This window comes from Hyperolius riggenbachi, chromosome 8, assembly GCF_040937935.1.
Source record: "Hyperolius riggenbachi isolate aHypRig1 chromosome 8, aHypRig1.pri, whole genome shotgun sequence".
NCBI lineage: Eukaryota > Metazoa > Chordata > Amphibia > Anura > Hyperoliidae > Hyperolius > Hyperolius riggenbachi.
In genome coordinates this window covers 272,216,047-272,238,433 of record NC_090653.1, presented here as the reverse complement: position 1 = coordinate 272,238,433, position 22,387 = coordinate 272,216,047, and the positions used below count along the sequence as shown (strand labels likewise).

General features: G+C 48.6%; 2 protein-coding genes across 2 annotated transcripts in view; one reads left to right on the top strand and one right to left on the bottom strand.

The window, feature by feature from the left end:
- Positions 1–1,178: 1,178 nt before the first annotated feature.
- Positions 1,179–2,624, top strand: LOC137527492 (uncharacterized). The gene has a single exon (XM_068248007.1). The coding sequence runs from the start codon at positions 1,179–1,181 to the stop codon at positions 2,622–2,624; it is 1,446 nt and encodes a 481-aa protein (XP_068104108.1).
- Positions 2,625–7,682: 5,058 nt separating this feature from the next.
- PRRT1B (proline rich transmembrane protein 1B) overlaps positions 7,683–22,387 on the bottom strand; it is a 33,511-nt gene continuing 18,806 nt past the window's right edge. The window contains exons 2-4 of the mRNA XM_068248919.1: positions 21,760–22,088; positions 14,891–15,025; positions 7,683–8,418 (exon numbers count right to left, since the gene is read on the bottom strand). Of these exons, the coding sequence (XP_068105020.1) occupies positions 8,272–8,418; positions 14,891–15,025; positions 21,760–22,088 (611 nt within the window). The 3' untranslated portion in view covers positions 7,683–8,271. The remainder of the gene's footprint in view (positions 8,419–14,890; positions 15,026–21,759; positions 22,089–22,387) is intronic.

The following is a 22,387-nucleotide window of genomic DNA, read 5'->3' as shown; positions in this document are numbered from 1 at the left end:
CCTATACAGGCTGAAAAATAAAATCTGAATCTATAGTCCCCTGTATCAGAGGAAGAGAAGGTTAGTAGTTGGGGGGCCCCCTTACAGCTCTGCACCCCAAAGTTACGCCGCTGCTTGATAGGGATGGTCAATGCCAAGTTCATGCATGATAGTGCATATTTATGTAGCTTGAAAAATGGCCCAATCAAATTCTACTTCAGCATGATTTAATTGGTCCATTTTCAAGCTGCATAACTTTGCATGCTAACTCTGCCACATAATAAACAGCCTAGGCTAAGCCTCAGTGGGAGGGTGGGATTACACAGCAATATACAGCACTATATAGCTATAGGAAGTATTTCTGATGCTGAAACCAGGATGTATTATGTAAATGTGTGTATCCTGAATAATTTACTGCATTGTACTGTATGTTATGGTTCTTCTTTAACACTTTAGAACCAGGGAATCGACCCGGCAGCCAGAAAATAGAGGAGCACTTTGTGCAGGAAGTCAGCCTGCAATGGAAGCCTCTGTATTTCAGTGCACATTTCCTTAGCATGATTCTCCCTCCCAGAGCACACCCTGTGTTATCTGCTGCGAGATCAGAGGGCTCTTATCTACTGGCAGATCGGCTCTTATCTGCTGTGGTCACTTACACCCTGCACGTTCTACAGATACAGCTTATGGGTTGCTGGAGATTTTCCATTGTAGGGTTTTTAGCACACCAAACATGGAGCCATACAAACAGCATGAGTTATGCTAATGATTCCTTCACAACAGAGGCTGTGGTATTATTTTTTGTTGTAGTTCAGTTTTTGGTTCTCCTTTTCAGAGAGAGGGGGTGTGGTCTAGTGTGTGACCACATGCAATAAACCAGTGAACTAAAACTACATTGTCCCCCAGGGTCTCTTCACATCTTTCTAGTGTCCCCCCTAGTTTGCCCTAGTCTGCCAGTGCCTTGTATAGCATGCTGCATTCTTCCAGTGCCTCCCATAGTATGGCCCAGTCTTCCAATAGTATGGCCCAGTCTTCCAGTGCTGCCCATAGTATGCCCCAGTATTCCAGTGCTGCTTATAGTATGCCCCCAGTCTTCCAATGTCACCCATAGCATGCTGTAGTCTTCCAGTGCCTCCCATAGTATGCCTCAGTCTTCCAGTACCGCCAATAGTATGCCCCAGTCTTCCAGTGCCTCGTATAGCATGCCGCAGTCTTCCAGTGCCTCCCATAGTATGCCCCAGTCTTCCAGTACCGCCAATAGTATGCCCCAGTCTTCCAGTGCCTCGTATAGCATGCTGCAGTCTTCCAGTGCCTCCCATAGTATGCTCCAGTCTTCCAGTGCCTCGTATAGCATGCTGCAGTCTTCCAGTGCCTCCCATAGTATGCTCCAGTCTTCCAGTGCCACCCATATTATGCCCCAGTCTTCCAATAGTATGGCCCAGTCTTCCAGTGCCGCCCATAGTATGCCCCAATCTTCCAATAGTATGGCCCAGTCTTCCAGTGCTGCCCATAGTATGCCCCAGTATTCCAGTGCCGCCCATAGTATGCCCCAGTCTTCCAATGTCTCCCATAGCATGCTGCAGTCTTCCAGTGCCTCCCATAGTATGCCCCAGTCTTCCAATGTCTCCCATAGCATGCTGCAGTCTTCCAATGCCGCCCATAGTATGCCCCAATCTTCCAACGTCTCCAAAAGTGTGCCCAATAGTATGCCCCCGTCTTCCAGTGCCTTGTATAGCATGCTGCAGTCTTCCAGTGCCTCCCATAGTATGCCCCAGTCTTCCAGTGCCGCCCATAGTATGCCCCAGTCTTCCAGTGCCGCCCATAGTATGCCCCAGTCTTCCAGTGCCGCCCATCGTATGCCCCAGTCTTCCAATGCCGCCCATAGTATGCCCCAGTCTTCCAATGTCTCCCATAGTATGCCCCAGTCTTCCAATGTCTTCCATATTATGCCCCAGTCTTCCAGTGCCTCGTATAGCATGCTGCAGTCTTCCAGTGCCTCGTATAGCATGCTGCAGTCTTCCAGTGCCGCCCAGAGTATGCCCCAGTCTTCCAGTGCCGCCCATAGTATGCCCCAGTCTTCCAGTGCCGCCCATAGTATGCCCCAGTCTTCCAGTGCCGCCCATAGTATGCCCCAGTCTTCCAGTGCCGCCCATAGTATGCCCCAGTCTTCCAGTGCCGCCCATAGTATGCCCCAGTCTTCCAGTGCCGCCCATAGTATGCCCCAGTCTTCCAGTGCCGCCCATAGTATGCCCCAGTCTTCCAGTGCCGCCCATAGTATGCCCCAGTCTTCCAGTGCCGCCCATAGTATGCCCCAGTCTTCCAGTGCCGCCCATAGTATGCCCCAGTCTTCCAGTGCCGCCCATAGTATGCCCCAGTCTTCCAGTGCTGCCCATATTATGTTTCAGTCTTCTAGTGCTGGCCATACTATGCCCCAGTCTTCCAATGTCTTCCATATTATGCCCCAGTCTTCCAATGTCTCCCATATTATGCCCCAGTCTTCCAGTACCGGCTATAGTATGCCCCAGTCTTTCAATATCTCCCAGAGAATGAACCAGTCTTCCAATAGTATGGCCCAGTCTTCTAGTGCCCCCATAGTATGCCCCAGTCTTCCAGTGCCACCCACCATAGTATGCCCCAGTACCCCATAGTATGCCCCAGTCCTTCAGTGTTCCCTGTAGTATGCCCCAGTCTTCCAGGGCCTCCCATAGTATGCCCCAGCCTTCCAGGGCCTCCCATAGTATGCCCCAGCCTTCCAGGGCCTCCCATAGTATGCCCCAGTCTTCCAGGGCCTCCCATAGTATGCCCCAGTCTTCCAGTGACCCCATAGTATGCCCCAGTCGTCAAGTGCCTCTTATACCATGCCCAGTCTTCCAGTGCCCCCCATAGTATGCCCCAGTCTTCTAGTGCCCCCATAAATAGTATGCTCCAGTATTCTAGTGCCCCCCATAAATAGTATGCTCCAGTCTTCTAGTGCCCCCCATAAATAGTATGCTCCAGTCTTCTAGTACCCCCCCCCCCCATAAATAGTATGCTCCAGTCTTCTAGTACCCCCCATAGTACATGAAAGTGCGGGATCATGCCATGACACAGAGGTCACGAGGGTACATGGAGGTTAGTAAATCTAAGTACATTCAGCTGACTTTTTTTTTTTCCAGTTTCAGCCAGAAATCTATAGTGTGTACAGATGATACTGGCCCTCCCCTGTGCCCATCCATCAGGATGGATGGTCATTGCCAGATGAGTGTTATTCCTGTGCACTTGCCATGGTGGGTTAATTTTCAAGCTGTATAAATTTGCATAAAAAATTAGCATAATTATACAACTCTAAATTATTTGCATTTCATTGACCATCACTACGCAAGACAGAGGGAGGAAAATCATCCTTTTACACTAGGCCTTGATTTCACAAGCAGCTTCAGGGCTGGAATTCACTAGAGCGCTTTAAGCGTTTAGGGAGAGCTTTAAAGGAATACTTAAGTCAGCAAAAAAAAAATGACTTCTACTCACCAGGGGCTCTCCACAGCCCCCTGCAGCTGAACGGTGCCCTTGCCGTGTCCCTCCGATAAGCCGCATTCCCAGCCTGTCGGCCATTGACGGCCAAACCGGAAGTGCCCGCCGGCGAGTCCAGGCGCATCGGAGGGACACGGCGTGGGCAACGTTCAGCTGCAGGGGGCTGAGGAGAGCCCCTGGTGAGTAGAAGTAATTTTTTTTAGATGACTTAAGTATTCCTTTAAATCGCTAGTGCTTTCCCCAATGTAAATAAATGAAACACATTCCACGGTAGCGATTGCGATTAGCAAAATCGCATTCGTAGGACATGCAGCATTTTGGGAGTGTTTGCGCTTTAATGTAAAGTATTGAAGTGCTGGCAAATCGCTCATGAATCCCTACACATAGCGATTTGAGTACGATTTTAAATGACTGCAAACTGTAAAAAAAATTAAAACATTGAAAGGACCAATCAGAATTACATTTGCAAATCACTACACAATCGCTGGCAAAAAGCTTACACTTTTTTTAAATCGCTCCCAAAAGTGCCAGAAAACGCTCATGAAATCGCTTACAAAACGCTACTTAAAAATGCTAGGGATTTTTAGTGGGTTCCAGGCCTAAAGTGAACCCGAGGTGAGAGTGATATAGAGGCCTCCATATTTATTTCCTTTTAAGTACATAACGACCACATCACGCCAGTGGGCGTGACCGCGGCGGTAGCCCCAGGACCGCCTAACACCGATTGGCGTCAAGTCTTGGAGCTGCAGTTTACCAGGGAACGCTCGTGCACATGCGAGACCGTCCCCGCTGACTCACAGAGCTCCGCGATCAGCCTGCTAGCCGCAATCACGGCTAGCAGACTGTTAAGAGCCTACAGGGGAAAGAATTCCCCTTTGTTTACAATTGTACAGCGCTGCTATCTCATGCAGCGATGTACGAGGGACACTCAGCTGATGAGTGCCGATCACCATCCTATGGCGATTAGGACGGGACGGTAGGGGAGAGGGAGGGAGGGAGAACAGCCTCCCTTTTGTTACTAAAAAAACGAAGATTGCAGCAGCGATCAGAGGCCTCCGACATAGTGTCCTATTAATCCTCTGGGCGATACAATTATATCGCCCAGGTGGTGGCGCAGCACTAGTTTAATTTTTTTATTTTTTAAATCATGTATCGAGCCCAGGGCTCGCCACATGATAGCCGCAGCGCAGCGGCATCCCCCCACCCACTCCAAGGCGATCAGAGTAACCAGGAAATCCCGTTCAGAACGGGATTTCCTGCTGGGCTTCCCCGGTCGCCATGGCGACGGGGCGGGATGACGTCACCGACGTCATGGACGTCGTGACGTCGGAGGGAGTCCCGATCCACCCCTCAGCGCTGCCTGGCACTGATTGGCCAGGCTGCGCAAGGGGAGGAGGGGGGGCTGCACGTCGAGCGGCGGCGGATCGGCGGCGATCGGAAGTTACACGCAGCTAGCTGCGTGTAACAAAAAAAAATTATGCAAATCGGCCCACCAGGGCCTGAGAAATCCTCCTGCGCGATATACCCCGAGCTCATCTCGGGATTATCGCTCAGGAGGTTAAGAACACTAAAAGGTCAGAGCCAGTTCAGTGGTTCGTTGCAGCAACCTGACCAAGCTGCACAGCCCTGCATTGTGAAAAATTGCCTGGTCACTAAGGGGGTCTAAGCCCAGGGTCATCAAGTAGTTAAACAGTACCAGTTACCGGGCTGTCCTGTTGAACTATTTGGCTGCAGTAGTGTCTGAATAACTTCATACAAAAAGAGAGCAAAGGATGTCTGGCACTGTAGCTTTAATGCGTCACAGCAAGTGTACAATAAATGTTACATAAAACACAAGGACAGAGTCCGTGGAAGAGGTGGTACTTATCGTGCTCTGCTGAAGGTGGGGGGGCAGCTGTGGGCGCCAGTGGGTGCACGGCCTTACAGCCGTTTGCAATGGGGTGAGCCTTGCTTCTTCGGAGGCTAATCGTGCACAATGTGCTGGATGGAAGCGGCCATTAAATCGCCTGCTTCCGTGTAGGGTCCCGCCTACCTGTGGGAAATGACGTGGGGCTCGGCCATAGGCTGGTACAGATGCGTCATCGTAAGCGGCGCTCATGCGTCACAACGTTGCGGGGACGCTAATGCGTCACTGCGTACAGATGACGCGTATGCGTGGAGCTTCAAGATGTTGCGTTGGCAACCTAGGCCGCCCCTGGACTGCAAAACCAGGCGGCGGCTAACACCGCCGACCAATAGGCGGACAAGGGGCGGGTGCGTAAACACGCATCTCGGCTGCCAAGCAACAGGCAGTAAGCAAAACTCTGCTCCATCCACACACGGGAGATAGTATGTATTATCCGTATCCCTAAGCTTAATTAGCTGTTTGTCGTGGGAAAAACTTTGCAGCACCAATTAATGCCGCATGCTTAAAGCATATATGGGTAGTCCCGTGCCAATAGATGTACAGGAGGGGAGAAAGGAAAGGGGAGTGTCTGAATAACACCAGAAACAAGCATGCAGCTTATCTTGTCAAATGTGACGATAATAATTACACCTGATCTGTTGCATGCTTTTTCAGGCTAAAAGTATTAGATGCAGAGGATCAGCAAGACAGCCAGGCAACTGGTATTGTTTAACCACCCTGGCGTTCTGATTAAATCGCCAGGGTGGCTGCGGGAGGGTTTTTTTTAAATAAAAAAAAAACTATTTCATGCAGCCAACTGAAAGTTGGCTGCATGAAAGCCCACTAGAGGGCGCTCCGGAGGCGATCTTCCGATCGCCTCCGGCGCCCAGAATAAACAAGGAAGGCCGCAATGAGCGGCCTTCCTTGTTTTGCTTATATCGTCGCCATAGCGACGAGCGGAGTGACGTCATCGACGTCAGCCGACATCCTGACGTCAGCCGCCTCCGATCCAGCCCTTAGCGCTGGCCGGAACTTTTTGTTCCGGCTGCGCAGGGCTCAGGCGGCTAGGGGGGCCCTCTTTCGCCGCTGCTCGCGGCGAATCGCCGCAGAGCGGCGGCGATCAGGCAGCACACGCGGCTGGCAAAGTGCCGGCTGCGTGTGCTGCTTTTTATTTCATCAAAATCGGCCCAGCAGGGCCTGAGCGGCAGCCGCTGGCGGTGTTGGACGAGCTGAGCTCGTCCAGACCGCTCAGCTGGTTAAAAGGAAATAAATATGGCAGCCTTCATATCCCTCGTTAGTTGTCCTTTAAAGCCGTCATCTGGTCCCGTCCACATGCTTGCCTGCGCTTGGCACAGGTGGTGGACCGCATACAGTAGTAGATGAACACGGCAGTTGCTGCGCTCAGATGCGATTTGAAACGGTTTGCTGCTGCATGTCAAACATGACACAGGCTGTGTTACCAAATGCTGCAATTCTGCTGCACGTAATTGCAGCCAAACTGTGCTTGTGGCCAGTAGCTGAACTGCTCAGCCATTTATAGAAAAGAGGCCTTAAAGTGCTGCTTTAAAGTATACCTGAAGACTAGTTCATTTAGGCCTCTTTCACACAGACGGCTGAACTTGCAAGGTAGCCAGCGATCGATCAGCCGGGTAATGCGTGCCATTGGGTTGTGATGTAATGCCGCCAAATGCCAGTAATTGTAACCACTTGTGTGTCAGCACTTCACATGCAGCGAAGTTACAGAGCAGCAGAAAACCATTGCATGTATTGTCTAGCGCAGTGATGGCTAACTTTGGCACTCCAGCTGTGCTGAAACTACAAGTCCCATGAGGCATTGCAATACTCTGACAGCTCTAAGCATAACTTGGGAAGGCAGAGGCATGATGGGATTTGTAGTTTTGTCACAGCTGGAGTGCCAAGGTTAGCCATCAATAGACTCTAGTGGGTGGCTGCTGCCTGTTCAGATGTACAGTCACTAGACAGATGCCACTGGTCGGTGCTTAGTCTGTCAGCTGTCACTGTATAAAAGTGGCCTTATAACTAGGGTTGGTCAATGAGCTTCAAATAATTTCAAGTTGATGCAGGATTATGCAAATATATGCAGCTTGCAATTGGATCTATCAAATTTTACCTCAGTAGGATCTGATTGGTTCGTTTTCAAGCTGCAAAATTTGCATAATGCTGCATCAACTCAAAATTATTTGCATCATTATCAGCCCTAATCAGGAGCAAAACACTCTCCTTGGTCCCCCCCCCCCAGTTTTGTGAATGAAGGCTGCATCAGCTATACATATCAAACAGAAATCAAAGATTAAAAAAAGTCCATTTTTATTTAAATGTTTTCTGTACATATACACATTTGTCTGTTAGCTGATCAGCATGATGATGTCCAGGTGGTCTCTGAAGTCCCTCCCCCACCCCACCCAGTGCTGGAAGAGCCAGATTCACCTGAAGGGGATTAGATTAGGTGCAGCCAGTGAGCTCCAGCAAGACGATTTCCTGCTGGATATGGTTGTTTGAGCACTTCCTGCTGGAAGGAGGATGGTGTGCTGATGGTTTCCTGCTGGGGGGGCGCGGAGGAAATGGTTCTCTGAGGACTTCCTGCTGGAAGGGGAACTGTTCTCTGAGGGCTTCCTGCTGGAAGGGGGATTGTTATCTGATGGTTTTGTTCTGGGAGGGGGGCAGTTCTCTAAGGATTTCCTGTTGGAAGGATGACAGTTCTCTGATGGTGTCCTGCTGGAAGGGGTATAGATCTCTGAGGACTTCCTGCTGGAAGGGGTATGGTTCTCTGATGGCTTTTTCCAGGAAGGAGGCTGGTTCACAGATGATGTCCTGCTAGAAGGGGGACAGTCCTCTGAGGTCAGTAGGTGGCCAGACCTCACACATGACTCCATTTTCTGTCATAAGAAGATGGCTACCACCACATATATCACCCAGCTGACTGAAACGAAGACTCCGAAGAGTAGACTGAAGAGGACGAGAGAGCGGGCCTTGCGGGAAGACTCCTGGGCCTGCCGGATGTCCCCTCTGCTCAGTGCAGATCGGGTCTGATGGAGAAAAAGAAAAATGCAAGGTTAGTACTGCTATTGTGATGCAGCCAATCCTATGCTCAGGGCAGTTTCTAGGCTAAATTTCACCCAGTTCGAGAGTCAAAAAATATGCCCCCCCCACTGGCCTGACCCCACAACCCCCCTCCCAGTACATGTTGCAATCCCACTTCCAGATAAAATAATTAATAAGTTCCCTGCCTCCAGATAAAATAATCAAATACTTCCATGCCTCCAGATAAAATGATCAAATACTTCCATGCCTCCAGATAAAATGATCAAATACTTCCATGCCTCCAGATAAAATAAGTAGACATGTGCTGCACAATAAAAATAAAGTTGTCACAATCATCGAGATAAAATAGTGAAGTAGTTACACACCACCAAATAAAATAATGAAACAGCCAGGTGTCTCAAACAAACAAATTACATAGGCAGGTGCGTCAAGATAAAATGATTAAGTAGCCAGGATTGCCCTGCATAAACAAATTAACTAGCCATGTTCCCCCGATAAAATAATTAAGTAGTCACGTGCACATATACAGTATTAGTATTAGCTTGCAAGATGTATCCCCATGATATTAGGTAGCCATAGCTGTCCCCTAATTGCTGGCTTGGCGCAGGGTGCTTGCTGAGGGCTGTCGGCAGGGAGCTGGCTGTGGCAGGGAGCTGCCTAGAGTAGGATGCTGGCTGCCTGAGGCATAGTGCATGCTGGGGTAGGGTGCTGCCTGGGGGCAGACTGCTGCCTAGCGCAGGGTGCTGGCTTGCTGGGGGGGCTGGGTGCAGGCTTGCTGTGGGGCTGACTGGGTGCAGGCTTGCTGGGGGGCTGGGTGCTGACTGGGTGCAGGCTTGCTGGGGGGCTGAGTGCTGACTGGGTGCAGGCTTGCTGGGGGCTGGGTGCTGACTGGGTGCAGGCTTGCTGGGAGGGCTGGGTGCAGGCTTGCTGGGGGGCTGGGTGCAGGCTTGCTGGGAGGGCTGGGTGCAGGCTTGCTGGGGGGGTGCTGGGTGCAGGCTTGCTGGGGGTGGCTGGGTGTTGACTGGGTGCAGGCTTGCTGGGGGGGCTGGGTGCTGACTGGGTGCAGGCTTGCTGGGGGGGCTGGGTGCTGACTGGGTGCAGGCTTGCTGGGGGGCTGGGTGCAGGCTTGCTGGGGGGGCTGGGTGTTGACTGGGTGCAGGCTTGCTGGGGGGGCTGGGTGCTGACTGGGTGCAGGCTTGCTGGGGGGTGGGTGCTGACTGGGTGCAGGCTTGCTGGGGGGGGGGGGGGGGGCTGGGTGTTGACTGGGTGCAGGCTTGCTGGGGGGGCTGGGTGTTGACTGGGTGCAGGCTTGCTGGGGGGGCTGGGTGCTGACTGGGTGCAGGCTTGCTGGGGGGGCTGGGTGCTGACTGGGTGCAGGCTTGCTGGAAGGGCTGGGTGCAGGCTTGCTGGGTGCTGACTGGGTGCAGGCTTGCTGGGGGGTGGGTGCTGACTGGGTGCAGGCTTGCTGGGGGGGGGGGGGCTGGGTGTTGACTGGGTGCAGGCTTGCTGGGGGGGCTGGGTGCTGACTGGGTGCAGGCTTGCTGGGAGGGCTGGGTGCAGGCTTGCTGGGGGGCTGGGTGCTGACTGGGTGCAGGCTTGCTGGGGGGCTGGGTGCAGGCTTGCTGGGGGGGGTGGGTGCTGACTGGGTGCAGGCTTGCTGGGGGGGGCTGGGTGCAGGCTTGCTGGGGGGGCTGGGTGCTGACTGGGTGCAGGCTTGCTGGGTGCAGGCTTGCTGGGGGGGGTGCTGGGTGCAGGCTTGCTGGGGGTGGCTGGGTGTTGACTGGGTGCAGGCTTGCTGGGGGGGCTGGGTGCAGGCTTGCTGGGGGGGGTGGGTGCTGACTGGGTGCAGGCTTGCTGGGGGGGGCTGGGTGCAGGCTTGCTGGGGGGGGCTGGGTGCAGGCTTGCTGGGGGGGATGGGTGCTGACTGGGTGCCGGCTTTCTAGGGGGGCTGGGTGCAGGCTTGCTGGGGGGTGGGTGCTGACTGGGTGCAGGCTTGCTGGGGGGGGGCTGGGTGCAGGCTTGCTGGGGGGGGGCTGGGTGCAGGCTTGCTGGGGGGGCTGGGTGCTGATTGGGGGTTACAGACCTCAGATCTGCGGCGACCAGTCCTCCGCTGATGAATCCGATCAGTCAGTGCCGCCCCCGCCGCTTGAACATCCACGTTACTGCAGGCATCAGCGCGTAAGCAGTGACAGAAGGCACGCACTCTACTCGCGCCCAGAGTACTCCACATGCGGAAGTGACGTCATTAGTCCCTTCCGCATGTGGAGTACACTGTGCGCGAGTAGCGTGCGTCCTTCTGACACTGCTTATGCGCTGATGCCTGCAATAACGAGGATGTTCAGGCGGCGGGGGCGGCACTGACTGATAGGATTATTGCGAGAGGGGGGCGCAGGCAATGGCGGCAGCGGCTGGTGGCAGGTATGGCGCCCATAGCACAAGCCATACCTGCACGCACCTCACCTGGTGACGTCACATCCTTCTCCTTCTGCCTGGCGCCCCCCAATCTGTCTCTCATCGGCGCCCCGTTCAGCAGAACCTGCTGAACGGGGCTAGAAACGGCCCTGCCTATGCTATTTATGTTCATTCAGAAGTGACCATGATCAGGGAGTTCAACAAACATGCAGAGTTCACAGTTTATCATATTCCAAGAAAGAAAAACATATTTTTACAGGAGTTGATTGTTGCAAAAGCTGCTGCTCCAGTTCTGCTTCACTCCCTGAGAATTCCTAAGTTCCTTGTTTAGACAAATTTCATCAATGCTAAAGTGGCCCTACCCCCTTTTTTATTTTCTAAATGTTTTTAATTCAATCCATTTTCTTGACTGATTAATTTTGTTTTTGCAAACCATACAATCTACCAAAAAAATACTCCATTTTATATTTCAAATAAATTGATCGGTATTTTCCAACAAGGCCAACAGCAAATTATTGAAATATTGAGAAAATGTTTGTTTTTTCTTATATTACGATTTTAAATATAATTGCATTTGATTTTTCCAAAGAATTGATGTTTATTGGAAAAAAAAAAAATGAACGTGCACAATGAGCACATTTGGTTGAATAATGTATGGTTACCTTCAATGCAATTGTAGGAACTGCTGATTAACTATAAGTTTAACTAATCTCCTGATTGGCAGCTGGCAGTCTTTCTGTTGAGACTGAACTTGCAGGTTTCTCTGAAAACTTTTTTTTTTCTCCCAAGAGTTCCCAAAACATATCAAGACTCACCTCACTCTCTGCCCAGGACACGATCAAAGCTTCCAGTGTTCCAATTAAGGACACCTGAAGTGTAAGGGATATGGAAGCCGCCATATTTCCTTTTAAACAATGCACATTGCCTGGCTGTCCTGCTAATCCTCTACCTCTAATACTTCTAGCCATAAGCCACAGACCCTGAACAAGCATGCCGATCAGATGATTGACTGGATAAGCTGCATGCTTGTTTCATGTGTGTGAGACTATCCTGAGCATGAAACATAAACAGGGCTGCCAGGCAACTGTTATTGTTTCAATAAATATGGCAGCCTCCATATCCCTCTCACTTCAAGTGTCCTTTATCTCCAGTCTTGTTAAAGGATCAATGTAAAACTTGCACTGGGGGCTGGGCCCAAAGCTCCTTTGTCACACCACTGGGTAAGGCACTGCATGCATCAGGCTATTCTGATGGATTCCTCCACACTGTAGTGCTAACATGCCGATGTGAATGTACCATTGCAAAATAAATTGCAACGTGTTACCAATTCCATTATATTGTGCAGTGCAACATCCCACTGGGAATGTAGCTTTTAACCACTTGCCGACGGCGCACTCATACCGCGCGTCGGCAAAGTGGCAGCTGCAGGACCAGCGACGCACTTCTGCGTCGCCGGCTGCAGGCTAATTAATCAGGAAGCAGCTGCTCGCGCGAGCTTCCTGTCAATTCACGGCGGGGGGCTCCGTGAATAGCCTGCGGGCCGCCGATCGCGGCTCGCAGGCTAAATGTAAACACAAGCGGAAATAATCCGCTTTGTTTACATTCGTACAACGCTGCTAACAGTAGCAGCGTTGTACCTCATCAGTGATCCCTTGCCAATCAGTGGCCTGGGATCGCTGTCACATGACAGGCAGGAGCCTGTTAGAGGCTGCACAGGACAGATCCGTTCCTGTGCAGCCTCGGATCTCCAGGGAAGAAAGGCAGGGGGGGAATTTCGCCGTGGAGGGGGGCTTTGAGGTGCCCCCCCCCCCCCGCAACACCCAGGCAGGCAGGAGCGATCAGACCCCCCCCCCCCCCAGCACATCATCCCCCCAGTGGGGGAAAAAAGGGGGGCGATCTGGTCGCTCTGCCTGCACCCTGATCTGTGCTGGTCCTTAAGGGGGGGGTAAAGGGTGGGTCCTCAAGTGGTTAAGCAGATGCACTCATTATAAACAGGATCAAAGCATTTTCTAGGCGTACACTTGAAAAAAGGCACAGACAAATTTAGGCACATAGTGAAGCCATAAGGGCTCTTTTCCACTATGAAATGCGATCGCGATTCCGATCGCAATCGCGTTTCAATTTCCACCATGTGATTGCGATTGAGCTACTATACTCATTATAGTCCAGCTCAATCGCATACAAAACGCGGCAGGACGACGATTGCACTTTGACCAAAATCGGATCGCACTAATGGAAATTGCTGCTGCAGTTTCCATTAGTTTAATGTACCTTGCGATTTGCGATCAGAAGCAAATCGCAGGCTAGTGGAAAAAGGCCCTAAGCCTGCTTGCCTTGATCCGTCTATTCTCCTGCCCCTGTTATAATCCATTCCGCTACTGACTACCTAATTTTCTAATTCAGGCTCTGGCTATTGCCGGCGCTTAAAGAGGAACTTTAACCAAGGGTTTAACTTCATCCCACTCAGTAGCTGATACCCCCTTTCCCAAGAGAAATCTTTACCTTTTCTCAAATAGAACATGGGGGGGGGGGGGGTTGTCTGTGTATCTGATATTGTGGTGAAACCCCTCCCACAGTATGACGTCATAACCAAGGTCCTGACAGTTTACTGTCTTTGAACCTTGTTGCATTGTGGGAAATAACAGCTTTTCCCGTCTGCCAAGCAAGCAATATCTCCCTCATCCCTGTGCATAAAACTCTCAGTAAACAAACATTCTGTACAGATCACCTAGCAAAATTAAAGATGTCACCACCAGTGATACAATTCAAGAGTGTAAGGGCTGGTTCACACGGACGTCTGCATAGCGTCGCGTTTGGGGGCGTTGTGGCGGCTGCGCGGTCAGGCTTTCAGCAGCCTTCGCGTCACGTTCGGATGCGGTCACGTTTTTCTTCCCCTAGGGGGACATTAGCCGTCGCGGTTGGCCGCCCCTGGAAGCTACATGTAGCTTCCAGGGTGGCCACGAACGCAAGCGAAAATCGGGACCCGAACGCCGCGTTCGTGTAAACGCGTGTAAATGCTTGGTGCAAACACTCCCATTCACTTGAATAGGAGCGTTTAGCGCGACGTTCCAACCGCTTGCGGTAAACTCTCCGCAAGAGTCTGTCTGAACCAGCCCTAAATCGGGGAGAGGGAAGATTTTACAATGGGCAAACACTGACTAAATCTATAAATGAATATTCTAAAAAAAAAATAAGCAATCTTATTCACTATTTTCACTACAGTGCCTCTTTAAATTGCCTCATTTTTATTGTTTATCAGGCTCTGTTACTGGCGCCCAATTTAGCCATTGAGCTCTGCTGATGTAGCCTAAATTCACAATCACATTTATCTGATAAAATGTGCGCAATTCTACGCTTAAAATTTGAACCATTAGCGGCCAGCTTTAGACTATTTGATGAGTTATGCCGTGTGTTGCATTGCATATCACCACACACAGATGCTGCGCAATTCAGTGGGATGGCAAAGCATCCACTATACACCAGAAATGTGGTGTGTGCAGCGACGGAGGCACTGGCATTTTACCGCATAACATCGGACATAACCGACGCAAAGTATCCACTAATACATGCCTAAAGGTGCCCAGTAATGATACAATCCCATTCCCATTGTACAATCTTACCACTTCTATGTAATATGTGGGAACTACCAAATGTATCCATTTAAAGTGTATTCACTCATTGTACCCCTCTGCTGCATAGATTTGGTAAGATTGTACAATCAAGATAGTATGATTGGTGGGCACCTTCTGGGGGTCTGGATGGTCCAGAACCTTCTCTGAACTCCGCCCTATTCCATAGTTTGCTGCCTGACGTAGGGTGAGTGACAGCCTGGCGCATGCCTGCTAACAGAAGATCATAAATGGAGGATGGGGGACAGACCATGCCTTACTCTGTCCTATAGGAAGATGTGGGAGGCGTGGCAAAATAGGCCACACCTTGCATACCATGAGCCTACAGGGAGGAAATTTGCAAATATTGGAATTTCTGCAGAATCAGAAAGTGGCATATCCAACCATCCCTACTGGTCTCCCTGTTGTAACTCACCTCGTGGGAGTACACCACAGCAATAATTCCCGTGAGGAAACAGCAGAAGAACATCACCAGCACAGACTCCACCATGTAGTCCTTGGTTCGCACCTCTGGCTGCGGTGGAGGGGACACGCCCAGCGACCCATCATTCTGCGGAGACAACATTACTAATCAGCATGAGGCACTGACACAGGCACACAGCATGGCCGATACAACAGCAGCAACACAATCTTGTGGCAATAGCGAACAATTTTTTTAAGTGCCTTTTATATCTTAAAACATTTCCTGTTAAACTTTACAAACTCTTATCCATCTCTTTTTCACGTTAGCCAGAGTTCCATACCAGTGGTATAACATTAAAGGGAGGTACCAGTGCTGCTGATGTGAACCAAATTCAGTGGCCAGAGGATTCCACTCCACAGTGGAGAGCGAACAGATAAGTGTAAAGTCTTCAGTGCGGTCAGTCTAGATCCAGCACTCTGTGCAGACGACCAAATATGGAGACCAGTGACCAGCACCATAATCTATGACAAGTAACATTTATATTGCGCTTTTCTCCTGGCGGACTCAAAGCACCAGAGCTGCAGCCACTACGGCACACTCCATAGGCAGAAGCAGTGTTAAGCTGAATACACACGTTGCGATTTCCCGCACGATTCACGGGATCGATTCGATTATTTCCAACATGTTCGATCGTGTTTCGATGGATACAGCCGTCGATTTTTGCATACTTAATATGCAAAATCGGCGGCTGTATCCATCGAAACACGATCAAATATGTTGGAAATAATCGAATTGATCCTGCAATCACGCAGGAAATCGCAACGTGTGTATTCAGCATTAGGGAGTTTTGCCCAAGGTCTCCTCACTGAATAGTGATGGCTGCTGGCTTACTGAACAGGAAGAGCCAAGATTCAAACCCAGGTCATCTGTGTCGGAGGCCGAGCCCTTAGGCAAGGAACACTCAATTGTTTTTGTGCATGTTTTCAGCACAGAAAAACTCAGAACTGTGAGCTAGTTCACACACAAAGGGCAACTGAAGTGAGGGGATATGGAGGCTGCCATGTTTATTACCTTTTAAACAAAACAAGTTGCTTGGCATCCCTGCTGATCTATTTGGCTGTAGTCGTGTCTGAATAACACCAGAAACAAATATGCAGTGAATATTGTCAGATCTGACAATAATGCCAGAAACGCCTGATCTCTGCTGCATGCTTGTTCGGGGTCTATGGTTAAGAGTATTCGAGGCAGAGGATCAGCAGGATAGCCAGGCAACTGGTATTGTTTAAAAGGAAATAAATATGGCAGCCTCCATAGCCCTCTGACTTCAGTTGTCCTTGCATTTTTCACGCGCAGAAAAAAAAAATTGACACTCTTCATAATAATTCTGCACACTCGCTGCTGAGGACTGTAGTGAAGCGGCGCAGGCGCACATGTGCGAGATCTGAGAGGCAGAGAAGGAGGGAAATAGGATATAAGGGCGGGGCCAGAAGGGGAAAGAGGCGTGTTTTATGGGCACAGCACGATCTATTTTTCCATACCGCTCTGATAAATGGAGAGCTGACCAATCCACTTAGGAAGAGGGAGAGTTGACCAACCCAACCAGTCAATTGCTAATATACTGGGTACCACATACAGTACAGCACCAGTATCTGTTCATACATAGCACCAGTATATGATGTTTTTGATTTTTATTTGGTGTGTGTTGGAAGAGGGGTAGTCTTATACGGCGAGTATATCTCAAACTCTATAGTTTAACTGGAAAAGTTGGTGGACCGTCTTATACGCCGGAATATTGTGGTATAATGTAAATATCCACAGAAAATGCTAAGATTGCTATCCTGATCATGTCAACAGCTTCATGTGCACCCCTGAATGCTTAAAGGTGCACACACATGCAATTTTTATTGTGCAATCACTGGACATTTTTTACCACCTCCATGTAGCAGGAGTGCCAATAGATTTTTAATGCATTGAGCAGTTGTGTAGGTAAGCTCCCGTACTACATGGAATTGGTAAATTGCAGGGGCGTAACTAGAAATCACTGGGCCCCCCTGTGAAACTTTTGGATGGGGCCTCCTCCCCCCTCCTCGCTTTTTGGTGAGAACCAGTTTTATTTAATTGGCTAGTGCACACTTGGATGTGCTTTCCCCATGCAGATAAAAACGGACAGCAGTGACTACATGCATTTTCCTCTAATAATTACATCAGCTTCTGTGATAAAACATGCATGTTTCCACTCATACAGACACATATGGAGTGCAGAAAACGCATACAGATAACCAACAGATGAGTGTGCTCCCAGCCTCAGCTTATTACACTCACTCTGTCCATCTCTGATGGAGCAGAACTGGCTCTGCAGACTTCTCCAGCATCACTACAGTACACAGCACTTGGGGAGGGGTGGAGAGGTTGGGGGCTGTACACAGGAACCTGCTGCACACTGAATAGGGACTGTCTACAAATCTTTGTCTGCAAAACTTTGTATGATTCCTTATTAGTGGCTGAGCAGATGCAGTCATTAGAACCATTGTGCAGAGAGCAGAAAGCTTTTTTTCTCTCCGTGCCCTTAGTTTAGGATAGGGAAAAGAAACTTCTCCCACCACGGGGCCCCCTACGGCTTCTGGGCCCCTCTGTTGCTGCATCCCTTGTAGGGTCTATTGGGTACACCCCCGGAAAATTGGATGTGTGTACTAGGCTTAAAGCGGACCTGAACTCAGAACTTCCTTTCTGCTCTAAAAGATAAGCAACAGCGTAATAACCTTTAAAGGAACAAATGTCTTTGTCACAAATGATCCAAATCCTGCAATACATCTGTAGTGTGGCTTTCATGGAAGCAGACCTATTGTTAACATCCTGTGCTTTCAAATTAGCTGATCTGCTGTAGCAGTCAGCTGACACAGGGGAGAGATCGAATTACAATTTGTGATTACACACTGATGAGGGGGAATTCGACAGGATAAACTCTCTAAATACATACAGGGTGCATTTCTCTAGGTTTTCCTTCTGTCCTGTGTAAGAGTTCAGGTCCACTAATCAGGCTGTACGGGACAATACAGGACAAATGGCCTCAATTCACTAAGCTTATCTCTTGTCTTTAATAACTCTTCTAGAGTTGTTACCATGGTGATAAGGCATGTAGTATTCAGGAAACATTTTACCTCAGGCAAACCTAAAGTTACCTCTTCTGTCTTTAAGTTAACTCTTTAATCCTTAAAATAACTCCAGAGTTATAGACAGGCTGTTAATTAACTGTGTGTGAAAATAACTACAGAGGAGGTAAATTAACTACAGAGGAGGTAAATTAACTACAGAGGAGGTAACTTCACTACAGAGGAGGTAACTTAAAGAATGAAGAGATAAGATAACTCTCTTAAGGCTCATACACACATCAGACTATAGTCTTTGGAAAATGAAAGATCACAGACCAATCTTACCACCCTTCATGTAGTAGGAGAGCCATACCTACACAGTCTCTTCTATGGAGCTGAACTCCCCATCAGAAAAAAATCTTTGCAAGATGCTGCACACACAGATGCTGTACAGACACAAAAGATCAGTATCTGCAAAAGATCTGTTCCTGCCAAAGATCCGTTCCTGCAAATTGCAATGATAGTCTATGAGATCTGCAGATCATCATACACACATGATTTAACTGACATTCATCTGCAGAACAAGCAATCATCCACAGATCTGAAAATCCATCGTGATGGACCTGATCTGCAGATGAATGTCAGTTAAATCATGTGTGTATGATGATCTGCAGATCTCATAGACTATCATTGCAATTTGCAGGAATGGATTTTTGGCAGGAACAGATCTTTTGCAGATACTGATCTTTTGTGTCTGTACAGCATCTGTGTGTGCAGCATCTTGCAAAGATTTTTTTCTGATGGGGAGTTCAGCTCCATAGAATAGACTGTGTAGAGTATGGCTCTCATACTACATGAAGGGTGGTAAGATTGGTCTGTGATCTTTCATTTTCCAAAGACTATGGTCTGATGTGTGTATGTGGCCTTACTGTGTGGAGGTAAGTTTTCTCTTGCCTTATTATCTCCAGCATGATCTTAGTGAATTGAGGCCTTTGTCTTCCCTCATCCTTTTTAAATGGTAACTCTAATCAAACCTATGATTTCTGTGTGGATATTGGCAAGATGAATCACCTTCCACCTTTATACATTTCCTGTGGGCTGCAGTGAGCTCTCCCCCACCAATGGTGTTCCAGGCCAGATATTCCCTCCCTGGTATTGGTGGACAGCCAGGAGACAGCTCAGCAGAATCTGCGGAGCTCAGTGTCCTGCTAGCGTCTCACATCTCAGAGAGTCTCCAGTGTAGCATCAGTTAGACATGAATAATTCACCGCATAAAAGAAGCAGCTTCGACAACGCTTCCTGATATCCGATTTCCTTGTCCTTCCCTTCAGAACTGGCGGACTTAACCCTTCACAAGTCTGAAGGACAAAGTCCACAATGACCCCTCCACAATGCGGCAAGTATGAGCAGCGCCATGTGCCCAGGTGGTTTCTCTATATTCCAGTTATTATAAATGATCCTTATTGTAAGGATACAAATGTTTATGGATTTCATACTTCTAGTGTCCCAGTCTTGAACAAAGTACACACGTGTGGTAACTGTCGCCCATGCCGTGCAGGCACAATGGCTGCTGTAACAGGCACAATGGCAGCTGTACAGGCACAATCATACCCTTAAAGGATACCCGAACTGAAATGTGACATAATGAGATAGACATGTGTATGCACAGTGCCTAGCACACAAATAACTATGCTGTGTTCCTTTTTTTATTTCCATGCCTGAAGGAGTTAAATATAAGGTTTGCAAGTGGCTGACTCAGTCCTGACTCAGACAGGAAATGACTACAGTGTGACCCTCACTGATAAGAAATTACAACTATAAAACACTTTCCTACCAGAAAATGGCTTCTCAAAGCAAGAAAGAGGTAAAAAAGGGGAATTTCTTATCAGTGAGGGTCACACTGTAGTCACTTCCTGTCTGAGTCAGGCCTGAGTCAACAACTTGCATACCTGATATTTAACTCTTTCGGGCAGTGAAAGAAAAAAAAGGAACACAGCATAGTTATTTGTGTGCTAGGCACTGTACATACCCATGTCTAACTCATTATGTCACATTTCAGTTCAGGTATCCTTTAACTTCTTGCCGACCGCTCCACGCCAATTGGCGTGAACGCGGCGGCGGCCCCAGGACCACTCCACGCCGATTGGGGGATTTTGTTTCCAAAGAGGGACTGTCCCTCAGAAAAAGGGACAGTTAGGAGCTGTGCAGACACAGCAAGGCCAGATCCACACTATGGGCTGGTGCACACCAAGCGTTTTTGGTAGCATTTTCAAAACCGCTGCCGGCTAAGAAAATGCTTGGCTAATATACCTCAATGGGATGGTGCACACCAGCGGTTGGAGGTTTTTAGCAAACCGCAAACGTGGCTCCTGCAGCATTTTTGTGGTTTGCAGAAGCGTTTCTGCCTTAGTGTAAAGTATAGGAAAGCACAAACCGCTCTGAAAAACGCTAGGCATGTTTAGAAAACCTCTCAAAGGGACCATTCACACTTGAGCATTTTGCCGGCGATTTCGGCAAAACGCTCAAACTCTAGCGCCTTTGAAAGCGCTAGTGTAATTAAACCCTATGGACCTGTTCTTACGTCGCCTGCATCATTTTCAGGCGTTTTCCTGGCTACCGCGCTTCAGTGCTATAGAAGCGCTAAACATGATCGTGGAAAAATCGTCGCAGTGTTCAGTGATTTTTATTTTTTTTTTCCCGCTGAAAAATCACTCCCGCGTTTTGCGCTTTCAAGTGTGAATGGGCCGAAACATGCCTAGAATCGCTCTGAAAATCTGCTTCAAAAACCTCCAGCGTTTTGTGGATCTGATAGAGGTTTTTGGTGTGCACTGGGCCTATAAGCGCTTTTGTGAGCACATGTGTTTGATTAGCGCTTGTTAAAAAATCGTACCCATTCACTTTTATTAAAATCGCAGCAATCGGGCATGTTTTTTCTGGTATGTAATCTCTGCGATTTTTTTTTTTTTTTTTTTTTTTTTTTATGTGCTTTTTACCGCAATTTTAATGAAAGTGAACAGGAGCGTTTTTTTTTTTTTTTTTTTTTTTTTTTTTTTTTTTTTACAAGCGCTAATCAAACACAAGCGCTCACAAAAGCGCTTATAGTGTGGATCTGGCCTAACACATACAAACGTGCAACTTTTCCACACGACCAACCTGACAACATGACCAACTGCACAGCCAAGTGATTGCACAACTTGTATTTTCCGTGCACCAACCAACTCATTTGCATACTGCACACACAAGTGATTGACTGACTGCACAATATAGTTGCATTCAAAACTACTTTTTACACAAACTTTACAACTTGTAAAAACACGGCCAAATACACGATATCAGCCCAACAGACATGTCGGTCGATCCGTCTGTTGGATCTGGCAAACCACCTGTTAATCAGTTGCTCATCTAGCAGTTTGTCACACATTCACACGCCCAACTATCGTCCAACAGGCCAAGTTTGGATGAAAATTGGGTGGAAAAGTTGCATGTGTGTACGAGCCTTTTCACTTCAGATTCCCTTTAAATAGAATTGCCCACAGATTATACAACTAAATTGCAACATATATTCCCATCATAAGAAAAATAACAACTTGTCACCTAAATCTTGGGTAACGCCAGGATTAGAATAGGACTATATATTTACTATATTTACTATATACAAGTTTAAAATCTCTGCTTAAAACCAGGTAACAATGTAAATATCTTATTCGCTTTGTGATTGGCCCCTTTACAGAATGAGAAGCAGGAGGTTAGTAATGACAGGTACACATTATATTTGTGAAGTGCTGGTCTTACTATGACGTAGGGGTAGGATCCGGGCGGCAGGTTCTGGTGTGTGTAGACACCCTGTAATGTGGGTCCAGGCTGGTACATGACTGGCATGGAGCCTGAGAAGTTATTTGGATAATTGGGGTACAGAAGATGTGCGATCTTTGGGTCGGGGGGTGAATACGGTGGTGGATCCCCAACAAATCCAGTGTTCTCTATGCCCTTAGGCTCCTCTGTGGTTGGTTTAGGCTGCTCCGGTGGTGGCACAGTCCCTGCATTTGGAGTGTAAGATCTTTGGCCCATTTCTGCGGCTGCTTCAATTCTATCCTCTTCCTGATGGATCCCAACTTCTTGTTCTGTGAAAAGAAGATAAGCGCATTAGTGCGGTCTCTGTACGCTTCTTCAACTGTACGATAGACTTATTCATTAAAAATTAAATCTCTTCGCCCATCACAGCCAATCGGATGTTTTATTTTTCTTTGGTTTAACCCTGAACGGTTGACTGCTCATGATTATACTGCTTATTCAGTTAGGCTGTAGGCAGCAGCCCTATGCATCTTGGTACCAACAGGCCCTGTGAAAGATTAGTCCTAAAATAGAGCAATGCACATTTTAACAGCAATTGGGATCTCAAGGGTGTTAAACTACAGAAGTA